This window comes from Diadema setosum, chromosome 20, assembly GCF_964275005.1.
Source record: "Diadema setosum chromosome 20, eeDiaSeto1, whole genome shotgun sequence".
Lineage (NCBI taxonomy): Eukaryota > Metazoa > Echinodermata > Echinoidea > Diadematoida > Diadematidae > Diadema > Diadema setosum.
The window spans coordinates 34,932,137-34,957,231 of NC_092704.1; the positions used below are offsets into that span (position 1 = coordinate 34,932,137).

Here is a 25,095-nt window from a genome sequence, read left to right on the forward strand (position 1 = left end):
TGATATGAAATACAAATTTATTACAAAATTCAAATCATAAACGCATATTGTCTTTCAACTATTTCAAAATGAATAGAATGACCAGACTGACTGGTCATTCGAGTAAACGAATACAAAAAAAAAAATGTAAGTAAGATATTGGTAGTTTGGTAGTTCATGATGCTTGATGTGTTAAAGGATAATAGTGAGTCCAGTGGACGATAAACTGAACATTTTCGATTAAGAGAAAAAGCGCAATCTTTAGAAAGTCAGCGTTTGGCTACCTTCTTTAGGGAATCTACATCCAACGACAATAGAGGTCTATCAGAACGCTGGACACAGGAAACTTATATTTGCACGTACAGTGTATCCGGAATATCGATACATTGTATAGTACCTAAAATGGCTGCTGTGGTACATGTACTTGTGCAGAATCAATCATAACTTCTTCTTTTTTCATGAATGAAAGTGAATAGCATTCAGTGGTGCCATCTCCTTTTCATGATTACAAGCATTATGCAATACTTTTTGTACCAGGTGACTTTTTTCATGCCGATTTAATGCTGTATATATCATGCCGAAGCGAGCTTACGACACTACGCATGATAGTTGACCACCGTTTATCAAATGAAGAAAATTATTAGTGTAGTGATGAGAAGACAAAAAGAAAGAAGACCGGCGGGAAGGAGGACAATAAGAAAAGAAAGAATTCGAGAAACAGAAAAAGAGAAAGAAGACGAGTTTCAGAGCCAGACATGTTTAAATATCTTTGGCTAATTTGGTGTAAGCTCTGGAGAGGTATAACTCTCAGTGTATGGGCAGGTAGATATTCTGAGGACAGTAAATTTCGTCACTTTTCAGACTGGCATCGTTTATAAATACTCGGCAGATATATTCAAGAGGCGTAGCGAATCACCACTTTTGACAAAGACCATTATCATTATTTGCGGCAAAAAAATGACGTCATTCGGTCGAGTTGATGTTGCACGTCAATCATAAATACCACATGCTAACATTTCTGAAACGTTCAATCTTTACATCGTGCCCTTTTATCCAGTTGTTGTGTACGACCACAGGTTTGATGTCGGCGTGTTTCTCCCGCCATTCCTCGTTAAAGAAATCGTTTCCGTTCGGGAACCGTCTGGGGTCCAGAAAATTCAGGTTCAGCGATTTTCTAATGTTTGGCTTCTTCATGAGCCTATTGAGAACCTGCTGGTCGGGTATGTTCGGTCGCTTCTCAATGAAGTCAATCCAGTTCTGAATAAAGTTTATCGTAGCGTTGGTGGCGCTGTAGTAAGCAAAACCCGCGCATATCATGTCTGGACGCGTTGCGTCCTCGTATAGATCCTTTTCGAAGTGGATGTCATAGTCGCCAGTAAAATACGACAAAGGATTTTGCAGCCAAACGGTGTCGACGTCACTAAAGATGACGTCGATACCCTGGCGCAGGAAGTCCCGGATGTACTCGGGTCGTTTGTTGACCAGTTTAAGGTAGTCTTCAGAGCCAAACTGCAGGAGTTCGCTGGACAGTCTGGCGGCGCTAGTCAGTCGCACGTCAAGGGTGATGTCGGTTCGGTTACGCAGTTTCTCGTAGACATCCTTGTCCTCGGCGATAATGGTCACGTGGTCGGTTATACCGCATCTCTTAAGGCTTTCCAGCCAGTTGTTCGTAAAGTCCAGAAAGGCAAGGTTTGTGGAAGCGAGTATGACCCACTGACGCGATGTTTGCTCCTCACGAAGCACTCGGACAGCAGAACCCTTGACCAAGGGCGTGTTGTCCTCAGTATGGCTTGCCAGGTTAATCGGTCCACTACCATCTTCAGAGTGGAGTGTCCGCTTCTCGACCGCTTGAATTTTGAGCACGTGCACTATAGGATGTTGACAAAGAAAGGAGGAATAAGAAGAAACAAGAAATTTCATTATAAAAATATTAATTCATGAAGACCTATGGAAGATTTTTAGTGTCTGAATATGACACAGACTTAGATTATGTTATTAATGCTTTACATTTATAGGCGTTACTACGTATGGCACAGCATAACGTCTTTACATTCACCTATAGGGCTCACACCTGTAAATAAAATGGAATGTCCCAGACCCCTTCACTAATTTGTATCAAAGATACCAAAATAAATGAAGAAAAAAAAAATCAATGATGCAGTTTAGCAAAAAAAAAAACAAAAAAAAAAACCAAAAACGAATAGCTGTAGATATTGAGTATGAATTCCTATGGAAGATGAAAGCTTTTCTCATGGAATTTGAGGGGACTGTATTTCATTGGGTGCATGTACAGAAAAAAAGCTGATTTTTTTGAGTGAAAAGAACTCGTAGTCTGGCCTTGCGGACCCTTGGACAGAGTTTGAGCGGAAATTTGATGGATGAAAGGGTATATCTCACTTATCCAGGTTAGTGAAGATGAAGCACCTCATTTCTCCCAGCTATTTTACAGAAATTTTTTTAATTTTTGATTTTAACACACGTCTCTATGGGGAATTATTTACCCGTGTGAGCCCTATAGTGTACGATTCAGGAAAGCTGACCGTTAATTGCAAACACGTGTCCGCTTATACCTGAAAACGGACCAAAAAGGGGGACTCATATACCATGATATTGACATATTATCATATGCATTCAAAATACTGAAAGCAATAATTGAAATCGTTGGAAAATTTTCTTTTGAAGATAAGATGTTGTCTATTATAACTATCATACAAACTCTATTGCAGTCAAAATAATTAATATAGATAACTTTGTGCCTGCTTTTATAGCTCTTTTATTGTGCTGCAGTACATATATATATATATGTATATATAATATATATATATATATATATATATATATATATATATATATATATACATATATATATGGTTGCTGTTTTTATCCACCATAAATACACTCAAAACTGTACTCGACAGAAATCCACACCGGTTCATTGCATAACCCCTTTTTCATATTTTTTTGTCTTCCAGTTGCTACAACATGGGTCAAGAACCCACTCAACCCCCCCCCCCCAAAAAAAAAAAAAAAAATAAAAAACCACCGAAATTCTTAAATCACGCTTCAACTCGATCGAAGTGGAAAGGTAACTTCAAGACCTGAAATTTTCATTTTCTTACCTGTCCTTTACGTGTTTACATTATTGTTATGCCTTTTTTACGTTTTCATCATTACTACTACTGTTATTATTGTATTATCTTTGTCATCATTTCTGTTATCATTGTTAAAAGGTAGAAAAACAAGGATCATGTTTCGATATCATTAAGGTACATGAGTCTATAGACCCACGCGAGGTCAAAGGTTGATGACTTAGTTAAAAAAAAAATCATGGTAGACTCACCTCCAGCCGATTTCCACCCAAGAACAAAGCTAAGAGCCCCACACGCCATGATCAGAAGTGCGTTTTTTATCTGATAAGAAAACGAGGGGAATGAAGAAATAAACCCCCATATCTCGAGAGATAACATTGTAGCCACCTTCAAGTAGATAGGACAAGTGCTGAGCGAGATGCCACTTGAAGTTTGGATCACATCATGAACGTCTCATAGAAATCTTATGACAAGCTTTATAAATGGAATGACGTGCACGTCATGTTTGGTTATCTCTCACAGTTAGGGGAAACAGAACCAGTTGTTACGACACTAGTCATGTACAGTTTGAAAGAATTTGATGACGAATAGACTTCATTTCAAATGACTTTTGGCCTTCATGCCTTATGGCCTTTTTTGAGCCACATCAATTTGAAAGCTGTGTAATGCTGTCGCTCATGTGCTTCGAACATGCACAGACAAAGCTGTGTTGTAACTTTGTAAGAACATGTTAGGACACGAATAATAATAAATCAAGTTGGACTCGATCTGCTATAATCATGCTTGAAAGTTGACATTTCTTATCTGCACAGCATTGAAGAAAATTCATCTTAATATGAGTTGCCATGATAACTCATGCTATGTGCTACTCAGTGTATATATTATTCTTTAGATTGTATTCTAGGGCATATCAAATACTTACGAACTTTTAACTTTGGAAGACTTTACATCAGACGACTAAAACGTACGAGCAAAATCCACAGCGGCGAAGCATTAATTTGGTCCCTTTAGACATTCAACAGGTATTTGTAACTCACTGATAATCTTGTACGGTACCGGGTTTACAACATGATAATAGCGGTATACGATCTTCGTCTCTACACACATTTTGGTATCAAATTGAATAATTGCACTTAACAGCTTGTGCCAAAAGATGCCAAAGTGATTGACATTGTCATGATTGTCGACCTGTTTAATGTCGCATTTGAACAAAACTTATTTGTTGAAGGATTTTGTCGGTCATGTCTACTAACAGACAGTGTTGAAGATGAACAGTAAACGGGAGAATGTTATGAATAATAATTCATGGAGTATTGGTGGAGTTCATAACTCAATTGCCAATGAAAAATGAGGTGAATTAGTAATTTCGGAGGAAAATCTTTACCATTCCAGCACGTGATGTTCTCATCATGTTGTCTTCACTCATTGGGCGTGGTCTAGAGATGAAACTGGTCGGGCTCAGCTTGACGTCACGTGCCTAGACACTTAGCTCTTAACGTCCGACAGAGTCCTGTGATATTTGAATTGTGGGAGAAGAAGAGGTCGGATAAACATATCAAATACAAAAACAACCCAACAGTACAGATGAAAATTATCAAACGGCTTGTGGTACCAAAAAGGCAGCCAAACGTATTTATGCAAATGAAACGCAGACATCCCCAACCATGACTGAACAAGGACATTTGGTATGCACCGTTACAATTATAATGTTTATCTCCGAGTTTGGCTGTTTTGATATGAATCAGTCATCCTTATGATGCTAAAGATGACGATTATTACTACTGAAAAGAATAGAGATGAAAACTGTGATGAAATAATGAAACAATGAGGACGTTTATTACCTCACAAGCATACATGTTCCCTCAGTTGAGGCAAAATGTAGATCTAGGGTGTCTTCAATTTTTGAGAGTTTTCGTCTGGAATAAAAAGTCACGTCAAATCATCACAGTTTAGCTATATTCTTGTAAGTGCTTGGAAGTTTTTTCCAACCTACTTTTCAACTGCACAATCTGCGTTTATAGCGTTTCTGGTTCCAAATCCCTCCTCGTGTTCATTCTCGTTTGGCATGGAATAATGCTGATGGACACAAAGATCTTTGTTTCTATTCAAACAATCGCAATCGAACATTTCTGACTGATATCCAATTTTGGTTGATATAGCAAATTACAAACATAATGCTCTATCTTGCAAAGAGCGCGCTTTTATATATTTCCCCTTTTTACTGTACGCCAAAGTGTGTGTGTGTGTGTGTGTGTGTGTGTGCTGACCACTCGAAGTGGTATTTACTCTTCCCTTTGCAAGAAATGAAGTGGAGGTCCTTAACATGCCTAGGTCATTGCACACACACACACACACACACACACACACACACACACACACATAGTGTGTACCGGTAGTCAGTGCAATAGACAGAGCATCGCTTCAGAGAATGCTTCGCTCATGCATCAGCGACACTTGACATTTTGACGTGCATGGATCAGCATTTCAAACGAATCAAAAGCGAATCAAAACCATTCTCAAAATCGGATTGAGGTATAAGCCAGGTCGGAGTCAATTCATACTATACAAATTGATACAAATAACCTTTTTTTTTTTTCTCTCCCTATCTCTGTCTTTCTATCTCAGTTAGTTTCTTCATTCGTTCCTAAGCGATATAATACATAAACTTGCCGGACGTAACAATCATTTATTGAATCATTAGTCATGTTCAAACAGAGAATGTAATTGCGTAGATCACGTGACCAGAATAGTCTGTCAATCGACACTTGGGGAAGCATCCATTTGACGGTGATACATTGAATACTTTAACAAACTTTAGTCTATTCAAATTCATGAAATTCTTCCGTCGAGATGTTTTCATTGCAACTGATTGACAAATTTCCCTACATCGACGTAAATAAGCACTGAATTGATCAGTGTTTTAGTAGTAGCCATGATAAAAATCACGGGCGTACATACTCGAGCAGGATTCGAACCTACGACCTCCTGATCACCGGACAGGCGTCATCTCCACTAGACCACCGAGCTTTCGCCCGACAGCAAGTGTTGGTTCTAGTCCTTATAGCATGCAGCGGGTACTGCTTTGTTATTCAAATTCATGAAATTCTTCCGTCGAGATGTTTTCATTGCTACTGATTGACAAATTGCCCTACATCGACGTAAATAAGCACTGAATTGATCTGTGTTTTACGCCCATGATTTTTATCATGGAAGAATTTCATGAATTTTTATCATGGCTACTACTAAAACACTGATCAATTCAGTGCTTATTTACGTCGATGTAGGACAATTTGTCAATCAGTTGCAATGAAAACATCTTTTTTTTTTTTTTTTTTTTTTACTTAAAAAGTAACACGCCTGTTGGTACAAAAAAAAAATGGCCTTTTCTGCTCATGCACAGTGTGGAACACAACACACCTCGAACAGTTTTCAGAGGAAGATAATTTCCTGCTTACTTTCGTAATTTCGTCTAGGACTGCAGGAAATTGTCGTCTTACTAATAATACTAAAAAAAAAAAAAAAAAAAAAAAAAAATTCATGGAAACCATACCAGAAAGCGCCATCTCTGAGAGACATTCCCTTAGCAACGGACTTTCAGCTGAAAACAAAGTACTTTTTTAACCACTGTAAGTGGACGAATAGTTTAGGGTGCCTTTCGTATCGAGTTTGGTGTTGAATTAAGAATCAAGTACCATTTGGGAGTGCCCTTCAATATTCTCGAGCAAATAAAGACAATATTCTCAATTATTTGATTTTGTCAAGATGGTAGCAATTCATTGCCAGGAGCCAATACGTCAATTTTTCCTTCCACAATTTATTTAGAATGATCTAGGTCAATAGACAAGAGATCAATGGCTCTCGAGTCTTCCGCGGCATGTAATGAACGTGCAAGGCTCATAATTCAATCCAGAGTATCAATTTCTGGTTGTTGAAGAATTTCCATGAGAGCTGTTCTCGCATTCCACAGATATTTCGCGATGCATACACCAAGAAGTACTTCCGCTTGTTGGCGTCAGATGTGAAAATAATCCTAATGAATTAGATATATATGTATATAGATATTAAAAATTTGCAACCACATGCAGTGACCTCAGTTAATGATGTGCTTTAGGAAGAAACAGATTGGAACGATACTAATTAGCCCCGTTATAAAAGAGCTGTGTTGTAATCCGACCTGTTGTGTTGTTTTTTATTTTGTGTTCGTTTATTTTTCGGGGGACTAATACAAGCTACGCTGTGTTATTTAGTCTCCCCACTTTGGTTCTTTTGACTACAAGTGTTGCAAGTGATGTTATTAGTACATGCATTATTGTTTCAATTATTTTTGTTACAAAACGGAAAATATTATTGTATAGTAATAATTGAAGTAATCATTGTATCTTAGTTATGTTTGTTCCATACTTTTGTAAACTCAAAGTGGAAATAAATACAAATCAAATCAATTAAATCAAACCTGCAGTCAAAAGAACAACCGTCATCCGCAACACATTTGACAGATTTAATATTTGATATAGTATATCAGACATACTGCTATGTGATTTACCACCATGCAAAGCTTGTTGGAAATTGAAGTATTTCGTTGCTGGAAATGTTTTGCTACCATCTTAATAAATCAAACATTCGAAAATGTTGTCCTTTGCCCAAGATTTCTACCAAAGGAAACCCGAAGTATTAGTTTACTTAAAGCCAAAATGCTTGAGTCATGTAAAAAGTGGGTAAGTTTGCTTTCAGCCTAAAACTTTTTTTTTTAAAGGGTAGATCTCTGAGAGATGTCGCTTTCCAGTAAAGTTTGCATGAAATGTATATTTGTGTGCGTGTTTTTCTGCAGTAATAAAAGGGTTATGATATCAAACACAATATCATCTTTCTTTAGAGATATTTGAAGGTGTGTTGAGTTCACCCAATGCCCTAATCACATATTTTTGAGATTGATTTTGATTCTTTTGATACACTTTTGATTCGTTTGAAATGCTGATCCGTGCACGTTGAAATGTCAAGTGTCGCCGATGCATGAGCGAAGCATTCTTTAAAGCGATGCTCAATCCATTGCATTGACTATGGTTAGTGTGCGTGTGTGTGTGTGTGTGTGTGTGTGTGTGTGTGTGTGTGTAGCTGATCACTCTAGTAGCTATTTACCTTGCTTACCTGACCTTTGCAAGAAATGAAGTGGGGTCCTTATCATGCCTGGGTGATTGCATACACCAATTGCATACACCCTCTACACACACACACACACACACACACACACTCCTCTCTCACCATAAATTATAACTACTCATTATGCATCCTAAAGTCAATGCAATTGACATAATAGTATTATGAAAGCATTAATAAACGCGCTAAATGCATTATAGCATGGGTCTTGTCGATTTCAGGTCGAAGTAAAATGCTTAATGTATAACATTGGCATGGGGAGGGTGCGTGATTTCTTTTGCCATATACCCTTTAAATAATATTAACAAAACAACTTCAATTTAAACAATCGAGTAAAATCAATGACAAATAATCATACATCTTGATTGATATTTAGCTATCTTGACAGATCGTGTTTTTTTAAATAAGGTGTAAATCGACATACTGTAAATGAAATGGTTACCCAGTGAAAATGAAGCGGAATAAAAAAGATAAAAGAAAACAGTAATAATCGTTTTATCTATCATCTAAGGGTTTATAGTGATTCTATGGAAAATTAATGCTGCAACTGTACTTTGATACGATAACATAGCTGCGGCGTTGAGTTCCAAATGTTTTAAACCTATCATCGAATGTCGCTTTAATGTACTTGTGGCCATAAGGGCATTCAAACACAACATGCAAACATAATCCCAAGTGTATTTATTCATGTGATCTTCGTCTGTCAATATGCCAACGCCTACACATCCTTTCTTCTTTAATAATCCCTATAAAAAACGCGGTAACTTTTGTCATAGTTTTCATAAATTGTGTTGATATTTGTCGTCAAAACATTTGACGTCTTTTCGTACCGTAAGTATCCATCCGCATGTGTTATAAATGGCATGCAAGTGAATTGTGATTGAAATCTAGTGTGCAAGCAGTCACTCGTACTGTATTTGATCCTCAAGTGTTACTCTTGAAAGAAATAAAAGACCTGGAAATTAATGTTTGAAGTGTAGAAACGACAGAGTCATGGAAGTATTTATGTAGCTAACAAAGATTAGTTTTTAGCTCAATATGACATGAGGACGATCCAGTTTATTTGTTGGTTTCGGAATGCTTTTATTATTATTATTATTGTCAAGAATTGACAGTATAAACGTAGATTGTGGCGACCAAAAAAAAATCGACGATGCGACAATAATCTTGTGCGTGGAGATACGACCAGGGGGTAAACTACAAGGTACAAATTAGTCTTGATCAGGGCTTTACTGCGTTCTTTTTGTAGTCAGACTAACTCCATTTTTAGTCAGCCCATACCCGAAAGGAGACATACAAAATAAAATTATTGTCTTAAAGACGACGAGAAACATTGTTGCAATCACCGATGATCTTTTGATGAACTTCAGTTCTATCATTTACAGTGCGTTTTACTATCCCATGTTCAAGATGACATTTTACTCAATAGAATGATATAAAGCGATATGATCTTCAGTATATTCATGCAAATTAGAAGTAAAATCAGAAAGTCATGGAAATATAAAGTTGACGTACTTCATGAAATTGTAATATCAGGTTACAACTACTATGCTAGTTAGATGTGACGATAATGTTATCACGTCACAGCTCACTCATATGTCTGTATACGTTACAAAATCATGTTTATCCCAAGGTTATCAAGCAACTGACCCCAGACCCTGCTTAGTTACAATTTTGCAGTAATCTACTACAAATTATATGATTCATTTATTTGGTTCATTTGTAGAAAGGAAAACGCTCAGGGCAGACTTGTTTACATATCGTTATGGGACGTGTGAGAGGATGATGACATACATCATCAGTGTGGAAATGCGATCGTAGTTAATATAACTGTTTCGATAATGGGAAACTGTTTAATTCAATAATTCCTTCTCTATAGTAGTCCAGTAGACGATGTCATAGACCATGTACATGACCTGGAAAAGTTTTTAAGTACAAGGTTTTTTTGTTCGTGTTCTAGAAAGGTATTGGAGTAAATTTAGCTTGGTTGCCACCTGGGCAACCTTGGGCAACTGGCCTACTTAGCATAATTACGTAATTAGCATAATTATATAAAATATGTAATATATTACTAATTTTAATACAGGGAACCAGAAAACATGGGAAATAAAACTTTTTAAGGGTTTTCTATATCGAGGAATCCATTCATAACTTATTTTCAATTTCAAATGATGTAAGTATCTTAAATACCGTAATTAGCATAACGAGCGTATTTGCATACGTATAGTAGTGAAGTATATGGTAATATATACCATATATTACCATATACTTATCAAATACAGGCAAGCTCAGTTAACTGTAGTACCCATCTTAAGAATGAATCAACCACAACATCAAGAAAACCTTGGGCTTAACATTTTCAGGTCATATCCATGGTATATATTACAATCTACATGTACTTCACTATTGTACGTATGCAAATATGCTCATTATGCTAATTACGGTATTTAAGACACTTACATCATTTGAAATTGAAAATTAACGTTATGAATGGCCTCCTCGATATAGAAAACTCTTAAAAAGTGTTATTTCCCATGTTTGCAGGTTTCTTCTATTAAATTAGCAATATATTACATATTTTATATATACTAATTACGTAATTATGCTTATATAATTATAATTATACGTTAGTAGGCTAATAAAAAAAAAAAAGTTGCCCAAGGTTGGGCAGGTGGCAACCGAGCTAAATTTACTCCAATACCCTTTTAGAACACGAATCAACAAAACAACCTTGTACTTAAAAACTTTCCAGGTCTAAAAAGTTTCTACTCGACTAAGGTGGCAACCGAGCTAAATTTGCTCCAATACCCTTTTAGAACACGAATCAACAAAAAACCTTGTACTTAAAAACTTTTCCAGGTCTAAAAAGTTTCTACTCGACTGTAGACTTTTATGACGTTTTCACTATAGTCTGATTGTTTATTTATAGCTATGTATTACAGCTAAGACAAGCAGTACACATTTCACTGTCTCTCTATATCCTCGTCTCCAAGTCACTTCGAACCCGTAAACTCAAGTTATTTCATCATTCAATCAGAATGAAAAATGGCGCTATAGAAATTGTACGTATTATCATCATTATCTGCAGCCACAATGGCTTTGCTAACGCGACAGCCCTTCCGTTTGTTGATATATCGCTTCAGCTCATTTCGCATTGTTAGTGTACACACATGAACTGTGTGATAATGGATGCGATGATGATAAAGAAGACAAGAAACCAAATCAAATCAAATCAAATCATACTTGGCATTCGCCAAAACATTGTTATACTTACAGTAGGATTGTCCGGGGTTAAAACCGCATAATGCTGAGACTTTCGAGACACCTGAAGAGTGGGAAAAAAAAATCATTAAAAAGCTTTCCGAGGTAATCTCTGGTGAAAAAAAAAAATGGTCTGCATGATGTACGGATGAAACCATAAGCCTTCCAAGATCTTTTAAGTGTGTGAAGTGTCACAATAAGTCGATTGATTCCCCCGGGTTTTTTTTTTTTTTTCATCGGGCTTTCATTTCTCCTGTCTCTTCTCATTTCGCAGCTGTATTTGTAAACCCCGTTACCTCCCCTTGTTCAGCAGATGATAATCACTCTACAATACAATACATGAAGAGCCACAGCTACATCCAAAGAGGTGTGGAGAACTGCGATTTAAAGGTTTCATTTCAGTTGCCGTTGCTTTAAAACGTTATTGTTGGGAGGTTTTAATATATCTTGACTTGAATGCGAGCGCATTCTTATAATAAAAACTAATGAAGGAGAAGTACTACATTAATGTTTTCATGTTTGTTGCTTTCATTTTAAGATGACCGACTCCGCCTGCGTCATTAACTATTCAAATCACACAAATCTTTGGGTCAGACAATCAATTTTAACCCCTCGCACATTGGAATAGGGTGTTTCATGCCTGAACACAATTGGTGGATTGCTCTGTCTTGGCGGTAACCATGATAACGGGTCAATGGCTAACATGTTATCGACTTTAGACAGGGAGAAGGACAAGGTTGTGCCACAATTCCGCGAGTAGAAAATGCTTAATTTAGGCCATTTTTTTTTCAGGAAGGTACTGCTCATACAAGAGCCATATCTTGATAATTATGTTGTATCGGTGGGTCGGCGTAGGTCTACTCTTCATTCACATTAGGTCTATCCTTTCAATTTCTCACTTCACTCAAGTTCCTTCAAATTTCATTTTCAATATCACGTGTTACCTAACAACGCACATTTAAAACAAGGATGAATGTAGTATGCTGCCTAGAGAAAAAAAAAAGATAGAAAAACATTAAATGTAGATGTGTGTTAGTTTAAGGGGCACTTATGATAGCAAATACGTATACATTGTCCATGCTTTTCATCACAGAACATATCTGTATATCTGAGATGACCCTAGAAATGTAATAAAATGCAGCGCTGTTAAAATCTTAATCACTCTCGCGATATTTCTTTTCTGTGATGTCAGTCATGCCTTGATACAGCATTTTAATTATATATTGGAATATAGGATAGACTAATCTGTTCTTTTTTCTATCTATCTATCTACCTACCTATCTGTTTATCTATCTTTAATTATGATGAAATGACTACCGTCTGGGCTTATATACCAAAGACCACACAGAACCATTAAAACTCATATGGCATGCAATATTCAGTTTTAGACTGATGATATAGAAACACTACCTTAAAGAAGCGGTCATGATCCACAGCCCGCCGCCAGAAGCTAGCGGCCAGGTTCTCCCGTGTAGGTTGGGTGGAGTGGACATTCAAACTCCGTCAGTCGTAATAACTACTCACTGTGTGGCAAGCACCGGGTATACTGTTGATCGCCCAAGGACCACTCTTGCGCTATGGTTCTTGGTCGAGGATGTTGTCTGAGATAGTGCGTGAGGCTCCTGGTGTACACAACGCGTTGAATGCGTAAGGCTGTGAGAGAACTCTTATCAGTTAGCTATTTAGTACCACAAATAGGTATTTTACCAGACGTGATAATATTATGTGCTTTAACGCACCTGCACAGTGACGGAATATACTAGCCCGACGATTAACTACAGATGTACTATGTGCGTTTCCCCGTTTTATTTGACGAATCGAATGCGAATCTGGTGGCGCCTTGTAAAATCGAGAAACATTTCTTAAATAAGTGTCCAACTGTGTTCCATGACTAGTTCCGATTCAATCTTGTTGTTTTACGGTGTGAGTGAATATCACAACTAGATGCAGTCAACAGACTTGCGTAATCTGCTCGGCAAATAATTATTGATAGTAAACTCACTATGTCTTTTTTCTTGTTTTGCGGGAAACAGATATCAAATGGAGATGAGAGTCATTTATTTAGTCATCTGATACATCCGTGTAAACTGCGAGGTATTTACAGTCTTCATCACGTGACGTCACTCACGAAGAAATCCCCGTTGTTCTCCAAGAAACAGACCAAAGAAGATTTGGTCGATCGATTAGTCACATTCCTTTATCTTCGAGTATTTTCGATGGTACGACGACGTTGACAGATATTGTTTAACAATTCAATTAAATTCAATTCATGTATTTCATTCTCATTTTTCTTCCAACAAAACATATCACAAAGTAAATCAGGAATTCTATCATAAGCATATATATACATTACAAAGTACGAAAAATAAACGATAGTCAACAGACTAATAAAAATTATGTATACATACCGAAAAATACAAGGTTATGTTTAGAGGGAGAAAAGGAGAATTGAGAGGTCCACAAAAAGCGATGCTTGTAGATTGTGGACCACTTGATAATTTCTTTAAAAATACTTACTTCAATTACAAGTAGGCGTACATAACACAAAAATAATCAAGACAAAATAGAACAAACAACAGAGACACAACAGCATGGCATGACTAAACTGAGGGGGATACGATCTCATGATTAGACTTAACCAAAGTTTCAATAACGCTATCAGATATCTTATTCACATTTAATCAGAAGAAACTTTATTGGTTTGAATATGTATTTATGGATAAAAAGTTCAAGTTCCTTAATCCGAAGATTCGTAATTCCGATAATGAAATCAAGCTTGTTATTCTGAAGGTTCGTTTATCCGAAAACGAAATAAGCTTCGTAATTCCGACGTCACTATAGTACGCATCTTTTTTTCTTCTTCTTTTCTTATTATTATTAACAAACATAGGTATACTGAATTTTTGTGTCTCGAAATAAGGAATCTTCTGAATAACACCCTGGATAAAATACTACTTTTGGCAAGGGTGTTGGGGGAAAAAAAGATAAGTGAATTTCATTCACACGACAATGAAAATTGACCGATACCAGACAACTGGGTTATGATAACATGTGATGACCGATGCGACGTGTCAAACTGCCTTCTGATCTCAACGGATTTTTATTATGTGCTGACAATATTGCAATTTTTGCAGAATATTTGTGTTAAATGTATTTATTTTTCTCATGTAATTTGGGAAGTTGTTGCCACTTAGTGATTTAGGCCACGGACTCTCAATCACGAAGTTCCTGGTTCGAGACTCATGAATCCAGCCCCTATTCATAGGCAAGACACTTTATTCTCATTGCGTGAGGTCCTTCGAACCAAAGGGACTTAAAGCTGTCGCTTTCGTGGTTACTTGCGTACAAGCATCAATTGCTTCCTTGGAGTTTAAATGCAAAACAATTTGATTCTTAGATTCAAATGCGGTTGACATTATGGTTACTGGATGTATACGTGGGTGTAGGCAGCCAAATCAAAACCGTCAACAATTTTAATGACAAAGAATTACCCGCAAACGAGTATATATTAATAAGGACGGGCTGCTGACCTTTATTTACGAACCAAATGGGACAATTGTTTGATTGCGGCTGCACTTCTCGGACAAATCTATTTACTTAATCTTAAACATATCCAGGATACGGAGATAGCAGGGTTGACTCGATTCATTCTCGAGTCTATGACCCCAGATCCAGTAAACCTTAACTTTGTTCATTTGAAAGTTGAAACGCAACTGTTCCTTCGAAATTTCTGTGCTATGCGCAACTTAAGTTCTTTTATAACCCTGTAAGTTCGCTTACGAGGAAATGTGACGTGTGCACAAAATCATAGTATAATCATATTGAAATTGAATGAAAACAAGTGAATTTTAAGCAGAGGGATGAAGATTGGGTATGAGTTTTCTTCAACATTTTCTACCCTCGGTTTCTTAAAATGTGTATCAGCAGTTGCGATCTTACAAAAACTTCATTTGTACAGAGGGCAGACAAATTAGAGAAAACTTAAACCTCATATTATGGTATTCTTGGTGTGATCACTCCTATAGTTGCCACCAGTATGTTCAGTAGAAGCAGATTTGATGTAGAGTTCTTCACTTGGTGTTCAATTAAATGCCTGTCAACAATTACACACACGTCATCTTCACAGAAGTCAATTCAAATCCATACATACGCTACACTCGCTCCACTCCCTAGGAAACATTCCAGAGAGACAGACATTTTGGGGTTTTACTCGCGTACTTTAATCCAAGCGCAAATAACGCTCGTCTTCCAATTAGGAATTCATTTATACGCAAGAAGTCAAACCAAATAGAGTGTTGTGATTATGATGTCTCCTACACGAGTCCTCATTACACGAACTACCATAAACCTGTTCCCTTCGAGGACTCGAGGTAAATATAGGATCACACCATTAAAGACGATGTGAAATGAGACCATTTTGAGTTTTATTGCTATTGTGGTGTCAGTTCCACTCATCAACGCACACCATGCACCCGCGTTTCACTCTTCATCTTATTTTGGTCAACAGAAAACTTGATCCGCCTTGAGAAGTCATCGCTAATTCGACCAGTTTAGTTGAAACAGACATTCCACAAAGTATTCATTCTAGTTTACATGAATTTCAGTCAAAATGTCGACCCTAATAATCATATTTTGCTCCCCCTCGAAAAAAGAGGGCATCGTGTGAACATGGACCCTCCATGGTGTGAATACCATGCGTGTTACTATCAAAAGTTTATATAGGTCTGAAAGAGAGAAGGATGGTCAAACATGAAAAATGGGAGGAATACTGGGAAATAAATTCTGTGAAAATTGTCGCTTGTTATGCCAGTGAAAATCAGTAGTTACCATGGTCGGGCCGACTCCACTTCAGGCCACCTCTGGACGTGATCTGTGGTCTGTAAGCGGTACTTGATTCTCTCCTCTGTCTTTCCTTTTCTACTCATGTCTTTCTTTCTCTTCTATATATCTGTCTCTCCCTTCCCTCCCCCTCTTCTTTTTCTTTCTTTGCTGGTGTATTTGAGTTTGTCTTCCGAGTGCGTGGGTTGGTTTGTCTCTGTACTCTCAAAAGTACCTGATATCTTGCATTCCTGTAAATACTCCATGTACATGATAATTGTTAATTGTTTACTCTCAAACTCGAGCATGAAGTCTTATTATTCTTTCACCAAGGTCATATTTACATGATACTTCACTTCCTGCTGATAATTCCACTCAATATCAAAACGTTACGTATTCCCTTCAATTGAAATAAACACTTGACGATATAATGTTAAAACCATTTTCTAGAAACAGATATTTTCTTGTTCATGTGAACGGAAACTCCCGTAGACAGTGGAAGAGAATCTAGTTCTATAATCACGAGTAAATTCATACAAATTGGGCTTTAATACATGCAGTACGTATACAAGAGCAAAGATAGCTCTATATCCCTGCGCGACAACTTTGATTAATTTAAGATGTCTAAAATGATTAAGTACTGTTACGACATCTTTCATTCGCTTGTAAATGTACTCGGCTTATTTTACAACAAGAAACAAAAAAAAAAAAAAATCGGCTCTGAATAACACCACTCTGTGCTGAGGAGATTCGTTGTTGTTGTTATACAGGACACGGTTGTGCAGTTAACTTCTCCACGTAATATTAAGGTTATGGATACATGATACTACCTAGGACAAGTTGCACATGCTCTGTTATTCACCACTATAAACTACATGGACTCCAAGCCGTTAACTCGCGAGATATATTTCAGTATTTCTCCATGCATTCTGTAAATAACCCAGAAGTAAGCAAAAGCAGGTGTATAATTTTCTTTCATGATAAAATTGTTGCCAAATAAAACTAAATCAAATCACATCGCATTACATCAACCTGTAAACTTGAAGATGAAATGTCTTAATACCCAATCCCCTTTCGCGTGCCCCACTGTAATCAGGATTCGAAGACCCCGACACGGTCCATCCAAGCCTAAAACTCTACGTGGTGGACTCGCTACTCTGCTGTCTACCCGTGTGCCTGAAGGACCTAGTACGTCGAGATGGTCTACACGTGGACGCACACGTCGACAAGGTTAGCATGTGAAGAGAGCTTTGGTCATTGTCAATCTTGCCTTTCCGCTCAGCAATCCCAATTGTAAAATATCAACCACAACGCGCAAATTAAGATACGAAAACATTGAGATCAATAAAACAGGCATAATTCAATCAATCTTTAACAATAATTTTGATAACAAAGGCTAAAAAAGAAATAAAGCAAAGTTTTGGGAAATCTTGACGAGAACATTATTTTCAATGTCAATACAACTTTTGAATATATATGTCTCATCTCTTGCGACACATTAGAACATTCGTCATGAAAAGACCTGTCTTCATCATTTTACCCCAAAATAATTGCAAAATTTTGATGTTTCATGTTCATATACCCTTCGGTTTGAATCAATGGGAAAGTATTATAATTCTTCATTAGGTACTGAGACCCTGTGTAGGAGACTTGACTTCAATTAGTAAGAATAATGATCCTACTGATAGTTTGATAGCTTTTATCAAAAGAGGCCAACGGAGTCAACGTAGAGGCCCCCTACTGCAATAATTAAGTCGCACTTTATAGGTTTTCAAGTGAAAGTGGTATGCCTGTATGGTGGTTATCATTCCTGTAACTTTATTTCTTTTTTTAGTCGATTAAGTACGATGCATCCAAGCATACCAATGTAATCACGCAATTAAAAAAAGAAATAGATATGGTCACAGCATCGCCGAGCCATTGCAGCGGCAAACAAAATTGCGCTAAATCATCTATATAATCAATGTATTGATGAAGGGCTAGATTACACATTATGTTCGGCTATTACACCTCAATCTTTTCGCAAAGGATGAATATTACGAGAAAAAAATTATGGCTGAAAAAAGGTAGTCGAAATTGATATTGGATCATAACAATGAAAGCAAAACAAAAGACACGGGAAATTAGTTTTCCTGATTTCGTCTCTCTTACTTTATTGAGCATTCGAGTGTTTCTTGTAATTTCTTTTCTTGTGCTTTGTATTTGTTGTTATTTTTTAGATAGAGAAAGAGAAAGAGAAGGCCAAAAATGCATGCGAAGATGCCGAGACCTCCGTACCAATGATTGACAAGCCACGCCCAGCGACACCCGTCTCCGACTACAATGACTACCAGGATGAAGAAGACAAGGTTACAATCTTAGCTTTTTTTTTTTTCATGATAGGTTTGTGACAGGTCGTATACAATATATAGACCTATACATTATTACGTAGCTCAAAGAATGCAAGTGAATTCTTAAACATTATCTATGTGCAAAATTGGATTTACACACTGATACTGACTGTAAAATAACATTAATCTTAATCGCATTGATCACTCTATGAATCAAAGAGAATTACAAGTATTTCGCATGCCGATATTATCTGGTTAACCAAAGAGTACTTTAAAGCTTTGATTAGAGCTATCAATAAGTGATGTTCCATAAAAATCGTAAAAAGTGGTAAATGTATTATTAGATCAGGAATCTCAAAATTGCCACATTGGAATGTGAATAAAGGAGACGTAACATCTATTCCATACAACTTGCAGTTGACTTGTTATGAGCCCCAAGCAACTCCGGTCGCCTGAGTTTACAGAACATAACAGTATCTTTCATTAACATAAGGAGGGTTCCATCAAAGAGTAGTGGATCACAACTAGCACCTGTCGGGGTTTTTGTCTCTCTCTCTCTTGAATGATTAAAACGAATATGATTATTGGAAAAAGCAAGAAATGTCCATGTTAATCAATGAAACCAATTCCTGTCATAGATGTGTGAGTAAAAGAATACCCTCTGATGAAAAATGCTCAGCGGTATTCATGCAGCAACTGCTGTTTTAATGTGAGCATGTCAGAAACTCATATGTGAACATTACATGCGTAGAATCACTGCAAAAAGGGCATACTAGACTTGTTAGACACATAGAAATGATAAATACTTGTTAATATGTAGTCATACATATCAATTTTCAATTTGTTTGCTGTCCAGGCAAATGAAGAACTTGGAAATAGTCCAGAGGTGGACGCCATACTGGAACCGTCTGCAGTCGATAACAATGAGGACTACGTCCGAGGCCGCACGATGACAACAGAATTATGAAGTGACAACTTGGCTGTGAACCAATCACCATGGAAACGATCTACACGACAAGGCCAACCATCTCATTATAGAATAACATAACTTATTACTTAACCATACCTTCCCTGAATAATAGTTTTGATGATGAAACAACTTTTGTGGACTCACATTATGGCAATATACCACTACCATGTAATGATGTCAGACAAGAACATTTTCTTGGTTAGCTGCTTCATAGCATCTCAAACAATAAGGTTCGCATCCCAGCTTTCACCTTGGTTAGAATAAGCCAAATAAGTTATCACTGTTTTGTTGATCATAAACTGAAGGCATAAGTATTGTATGCAATAGATCGGGGAGGACATCCGGGAACTCTGGATCTTGCTAGGCGGAAATGACTTCACTGCGCCAAATCTATTAGAAATATTGAGAAGCAGACAGAGTGACGTCACACCTCGACCATCTTTTATATAATACGAGCACTTTCTCGAGCTTCTCATTCTCATTCATAATTATCCATGCCCACTCGGGGTGAGCAAGGCTCTTCAACTCACGTGTAGAATGCGCCTCATTGAAACTATTAAAATGGATTAAAATGTCATGAATGCTTTACGTATTCTTAGAGAGGTTTTCCGTGATTCTTCAGTCACCCAAGGCTTACACAGCATCAATATGTAGCGTGTCCACCATGTCCACTGTGAAATATTTCTACTCAGTGGGAATACGGAGTGAAAATTACATAGAATTAAAAGACGTTGAAATAGAATCCACGTAAAAATAGCACACTTAGCCCATTCAAAAAGGGGCAGATCCAAGAATTCTGTAAAGGGGAAGGCTTTAAAAAATTAAAGGGGGCGCACACCGCCCAATTTTTCTTTTTATTTCTTTTGTTTCTAACAATAGATAAATTAAAAAAAATAAAGGGGGACAACGCGCGACCGACGCGCCCCCGCCTGGATCCGACACTGCAGAAGGTCTGTGCCTGAATGAGAAAAGGGAATGTCTTGCTGAATTTTTAGAGAACGTACCCAACTTAACTGCGTATCATGTTGTTCTCAAGTTGCTGTCGTCAGAATCAATGCAATGATCGTATCGGAGCTCACAGAAGTGGATAACCGCAGAGCACGAATTAATGTTATCGTATCGTGGTGTATGTGTAATCTTATAGGACTCTGAAATATCGGCCACAATCGCTACCGCATCGAACGTGCCTCTAAGAATAGTCTGTACAGAATAATTCCTATTTCCCTTAATATGAGTTGTCTTTGTAGACAGATTTGACCGTATATAATTATGGGTGCCTATGTACAAATATCTAAATTTACAACACAATACTGCATTCGTTTGTTGAATTGCTTTATCCTAAAATATCTGAATATACTATACAATACTGCGTTCGTTTGTTCATTCCTCTATCCTAACAAGTCATTTAGCAGTCATTTAAGCCACAAAGTACTAATCTAAGGCACATGTACGAATCTTTGAATGATATGTACTCTGTGTAGCAAGGGTCAATTTACAGTACAGCTTGTCTTTTCTTTACATTGATCTACTTATATTTATAAATGTTTGTATGTACATTTCCCCCTTGTAAAGAACAAAATATTGAAAGGCTTACAAGCACAGCTTGAAATGCTTTCAACAGATAGATTTCAATGACTCTTCGACAAAGGCTAGTACGCCCTTTATGAAGGTTTCGTGGCTTAAGTAGGTTGAAGTTTAACAATTTAACCCAACGCTGTCGGGCTAGTATAAGTCACATAAAAGGCGGAAAACTTTAAAGAAATTAAAATTTCAACACATGAATACTATCATTGTGTCCTTTTATCTATTCGTACACAACCACATACACACACATAAATAGTATATATGAATATATATATATACATTTGTGTGTCTATATAAATGTATATATATATATATATATATATATATATATGTATATGAGATACATAATATATAATATATATTTGCATGAACATAATGCATACTATAGTACACACAATTGATAATGTGTGTATAAGATCACCTTCACATCATTCTTCGGGCGTGTCTTGGTTGTTGCCCACGCTAACACCATCCTTAAAATACAATCAAAGGTGAATAAAATGGTATTATTCAGATCTCATTTGCCCTGGGAGCACTATGTGTAAGCATAGTTTCCTTTTTTTTTTTTTAATAATAAAAATCTGTCATTATCATTACTCCCAGCATTGTCAGATGGACATTTTGTACACCTTGGTGAACGAGACAATCTCCTGTTGGAAAATTCAACTGTTCAAATACAGACATATTGATTTATAGATAAGAAATGAATGCCAGCATATTACCGACCACATAATCATATTTTTTCCATGGCTGTCTTAATAAGCAGAAATGATAATCTGGGGTATCGCGAGAGCTAACAGCCGATAGTTATGCAGGGTAAAGTCTCGAGTCATTAATTGTTAAGATCAGCTATTAGAAAATGACAAGAAATTTTATCTTATTTTGTAATGAAAAGTGCTTATTTGGTTGTTGGTGGACACACACACACACATATTTCAAGTTCTAGTTGTTCAAGTTCAAGTTGATTTATTTCATTTCCAACGAACAAATAATTAGGAATATAATGAAATGTTCGTATATACAGAGGTCAGGAAATTAGTACAACAATGCGATGAACAGAATAACATGTTATAAAGACACAGGTATGTTATCAACAGAGATATGAATAAATGTTATATTATTAACGTTAAAGACAGAAACAAACATATACAGGCCTACACATTCGCACATGCGTCACGTCATATGAAATATGATAAGGTATCATTTTTATGCCGCATGAAATGTCTGTGGTATGCAACAAATTAATTTATCAATTAAATATCAATATTATGTGTTACTCTATGTTTTCCCCGTTTTCTTAATTTCAACGAAGCAGGAAGGCATCAACAGAGGGCGTCGGTCAGGTTATAAATCAGTTTCGGATCAATGGTCATGTCGTTGTTCGAACCTTTAGAGAAGTTATAACAATTTTTTTTTTTTTTTTTACAGAATAAAGCTTCAGACACAGTTAATTAAATGCGTTTGAATTCGAAACGAAACATAAAATCTGAGTTGGAGGTGCCAAGCTAGATCAGTGAGTAACTGATAGAACTTGCAAAATGCGTCACAAGTGAATTTTGACTTAGTCAAGTATTTCTTTGCAAAAGAAGACGAAAAAGGGACGAAAAAAAACCCGACAAATTTCGAAGAGCTTAGCCTCCTCAGTGACAGACGAGGTCATCGGAGGTGACAAGCTATCGTCTATATGGCAAAACCACGTGAAATATCATGGACTGTGTTACTTTCTTGCTAGTTAAATGCTAGTATTACCTCCAAACTTGGTGACCCTTGCGTACAATTGGTGGATGCATATCTGCCCTACAGTCTTCATCCCCATCATCTTCTGCGTGATGGCCGCCAAGGCATTGATTCCCGACGAAAACGAACTGAAAAGAGGAGCACATAAATCATACATATCACACACATATAAACACACGCACGCAAGCACACACACACACACACACACACACACGCACACACACACACACACGCACCCCCCCCCCCACACACACACGTACGCACCGTGCAGTATAAGCCCACGTCCAAAGAGATATAATCATCCACGCCCCACTAAACCCCAAACAATCGTAAGCCAGGAATGAACATCCCGTTCAAAATCTGAAAGCAGATACCAGCGAGAAGTAGATAAGATTCCAGACAAGCAAAACGTGCGTAGGAACCGACTCCAAAAAGACACTCGAACCATTCTGGCTCATCCATGTCTCTGATCTTCTCCTCAAGGCAGCACTACCCATGAAATGAGGTAAGTGTGATCTCCCTATTTCTCCCAAAAGTGCTACTAATTAAGGCAGTTCATATTACTCGAGAAATGGTGCTGCGAGCATCTTTTTTAAAAAAAATGTTAACTGCTTGCAAACACGTTTTCAGATATGTTATTCTGTGCGGAAACTTTATTGGCGGTAGTCACTCTTCCCCCTCTATTTTTCCCCTTTTATGTATCATGTATTACGTATTATGTATTATGTATTATGTACTATGTATAAGGACTGTAAGTAAATCAAGCTGGACAATACGTTAAAGCTGCAGCCTTTCTGTATTATTTACAAACTTTAGTTGTTATTCAACGTAGTAAACCACCTACCTGCATTATATATACTATAATGTTATCAACAATGTGTGTACATGTACGATGATAATGCAGAAACCAATAAATCAAATCAATTCAAATTATATCTCGTTAGAATTAATGTGTGTGCCTTTTTTTCTATAAAAAACATATATAACTCGGATTTACGTCATTTTCGAACACCCCCCACGCTAAAGTATAAAGGGCAGTAGGCCTACACGTATAAAGAGTCAATTAACTCAATACATTACACGTAAGTACATAAATTATAATATGATACAGAGCACACACAATATACATGTCTCCACGGAAGCCCATTATTATTTGAGATCCACGCATATCAAATTTAAGAGAGAAATAGTTGAATAGGAATTACTTTACATTTTAAGACATTTGAAGATATGTAACTATTTGCAGTCTTGTAAACATAATTTGTATTTTTAGCGAAATCAGCTCGTGAAGGTGATACGTACAAATCACTGTGCATAGTGAGATACGTATGAACCAAAATAGTTTCTGTTGAATAGGCACTGAGTTGAAAAGTTGTTGGTACTTTATTCGCAGGGGTAGGCCTACATGAAGAAATGATGAAAATTCCAGCGTTAAAAGGCATCGCGACGGGAATGTGAACACTGCGTGCGAGTGACCCCATAATTGTTAATGTTTCATTATCCATCAGTGTAGCCTCTCATTATTGCCACTGCTCTCTCAGAGGGCCCTACCATTCCTGCTTGATTAATTTGTTAGTGCGGTAAAAAAGAAGAAAAGAATGCAGTAGAAAAAAAGAAGAAAAGAAAAGAAATGTCTCGCATCATTAGAAATGTTAAGGATGACAACGGGGAGGGCATGCCAGATCCCGCTCTATACCACAACGGTGGTTGGGAAGTACAAAGACCCCCCCCCCCCCCCCCCCCCAAGAAGCAGACAAACATGTATGATTACTTTTTATTCTCTTTTTCATGCTATCTTGATATCTGACAAACGATTCATTCACTTCACACGGTCAACCTTTCATTCGGTACTTGGCAGTCTGATATGCAGTGACTACACCTTGTTCAACCTATGCATTGTCACTACCACTGACTTTTGATACTGATATCATGACATGCAAATGGGCAGAAGTGCCCTACAGCCATTAAACAGCATTCCTTTGTTGCTCATTTGGGCCTTCCCTGCTGGAAAGAACACAGTGTCTTACAATGTGTTAAACTCGAGCGTTTTAAAAGTGTAAACACAATGTGAGTCATCAATTTACAGTGTGAAACAAAGCATTACTATGTGAACACTCTGTGAAAACCACACCTCAGTGTGAATTGAGAGTATGAATATAAGAAAGACCCAAGT

The 25,095-nt window shown here is 37.1% G+C and overlaps 2 protein-coding genes across 2 annotated transcripts in view; one reads left to right on the forward strand and one right to left on the reverse strand.

Annotated features, from left to right (window-relative positions):
* Positions 1-19,598, forward strand: part of LOC140243638 (sodium-coupled monocarboxylate transporter 1-like) — a 42,732-nt gene extending 23,134 nt beyond the window's left edge. Inside the window, exons 14-16 of the mRNA XM_072323303.1 lie at positions 17,398-17,531; positions 18,521-18,649; positions 19,488-19,598. Of these exons, the coding sequence (XP_072179404.1) occupies positions 17,398-17,531; positions 18,521-18,649; positions 19,488-19,598 (374 nt within the window). The remainder of the gene's footprint in view (positions 1-17,397; positions 17,532-18,520; positions 18,650-19,487) is intronic.
* On the reverse strand, positions 48-3,368 carry LOC140243970 (uncharacterized). Its single transcript, XM_072323631.1, has 2 exons — positions 3,320-3,368; positions 48-1,847 (listed from the first exon to the last, which is right to left on the reverse strand). Exons 1-2 carry the CDS (start codon positions 3,366-3,368, stop codon positions 973-975), a joined length of 924 nt encoding a protein of 307 aa, XP_072179732.1. The 3' UTR covers positions 48-972.
* Positions 19,599-25,095: the final 5,497 nt, after the last annotated feature.

Bases quoted from the DNA above. Each gene is read 5' to 3' on its own strand.
- LOC140243970 (XM_072323631.1), bottom strand. From the start codon at position 3,368: ATGGCGTGTGGGGCTCTTAGCTTTGTTCTTGGGTGGAAATCGGCTGGA. The intron at 1,848-3,319 runs GTGAGTCTACCA...AACATCCTATAG, and splicing joins TGGGTGGAAATCGGCTGGAG to TGCACGTGCTCAAAATTCAA.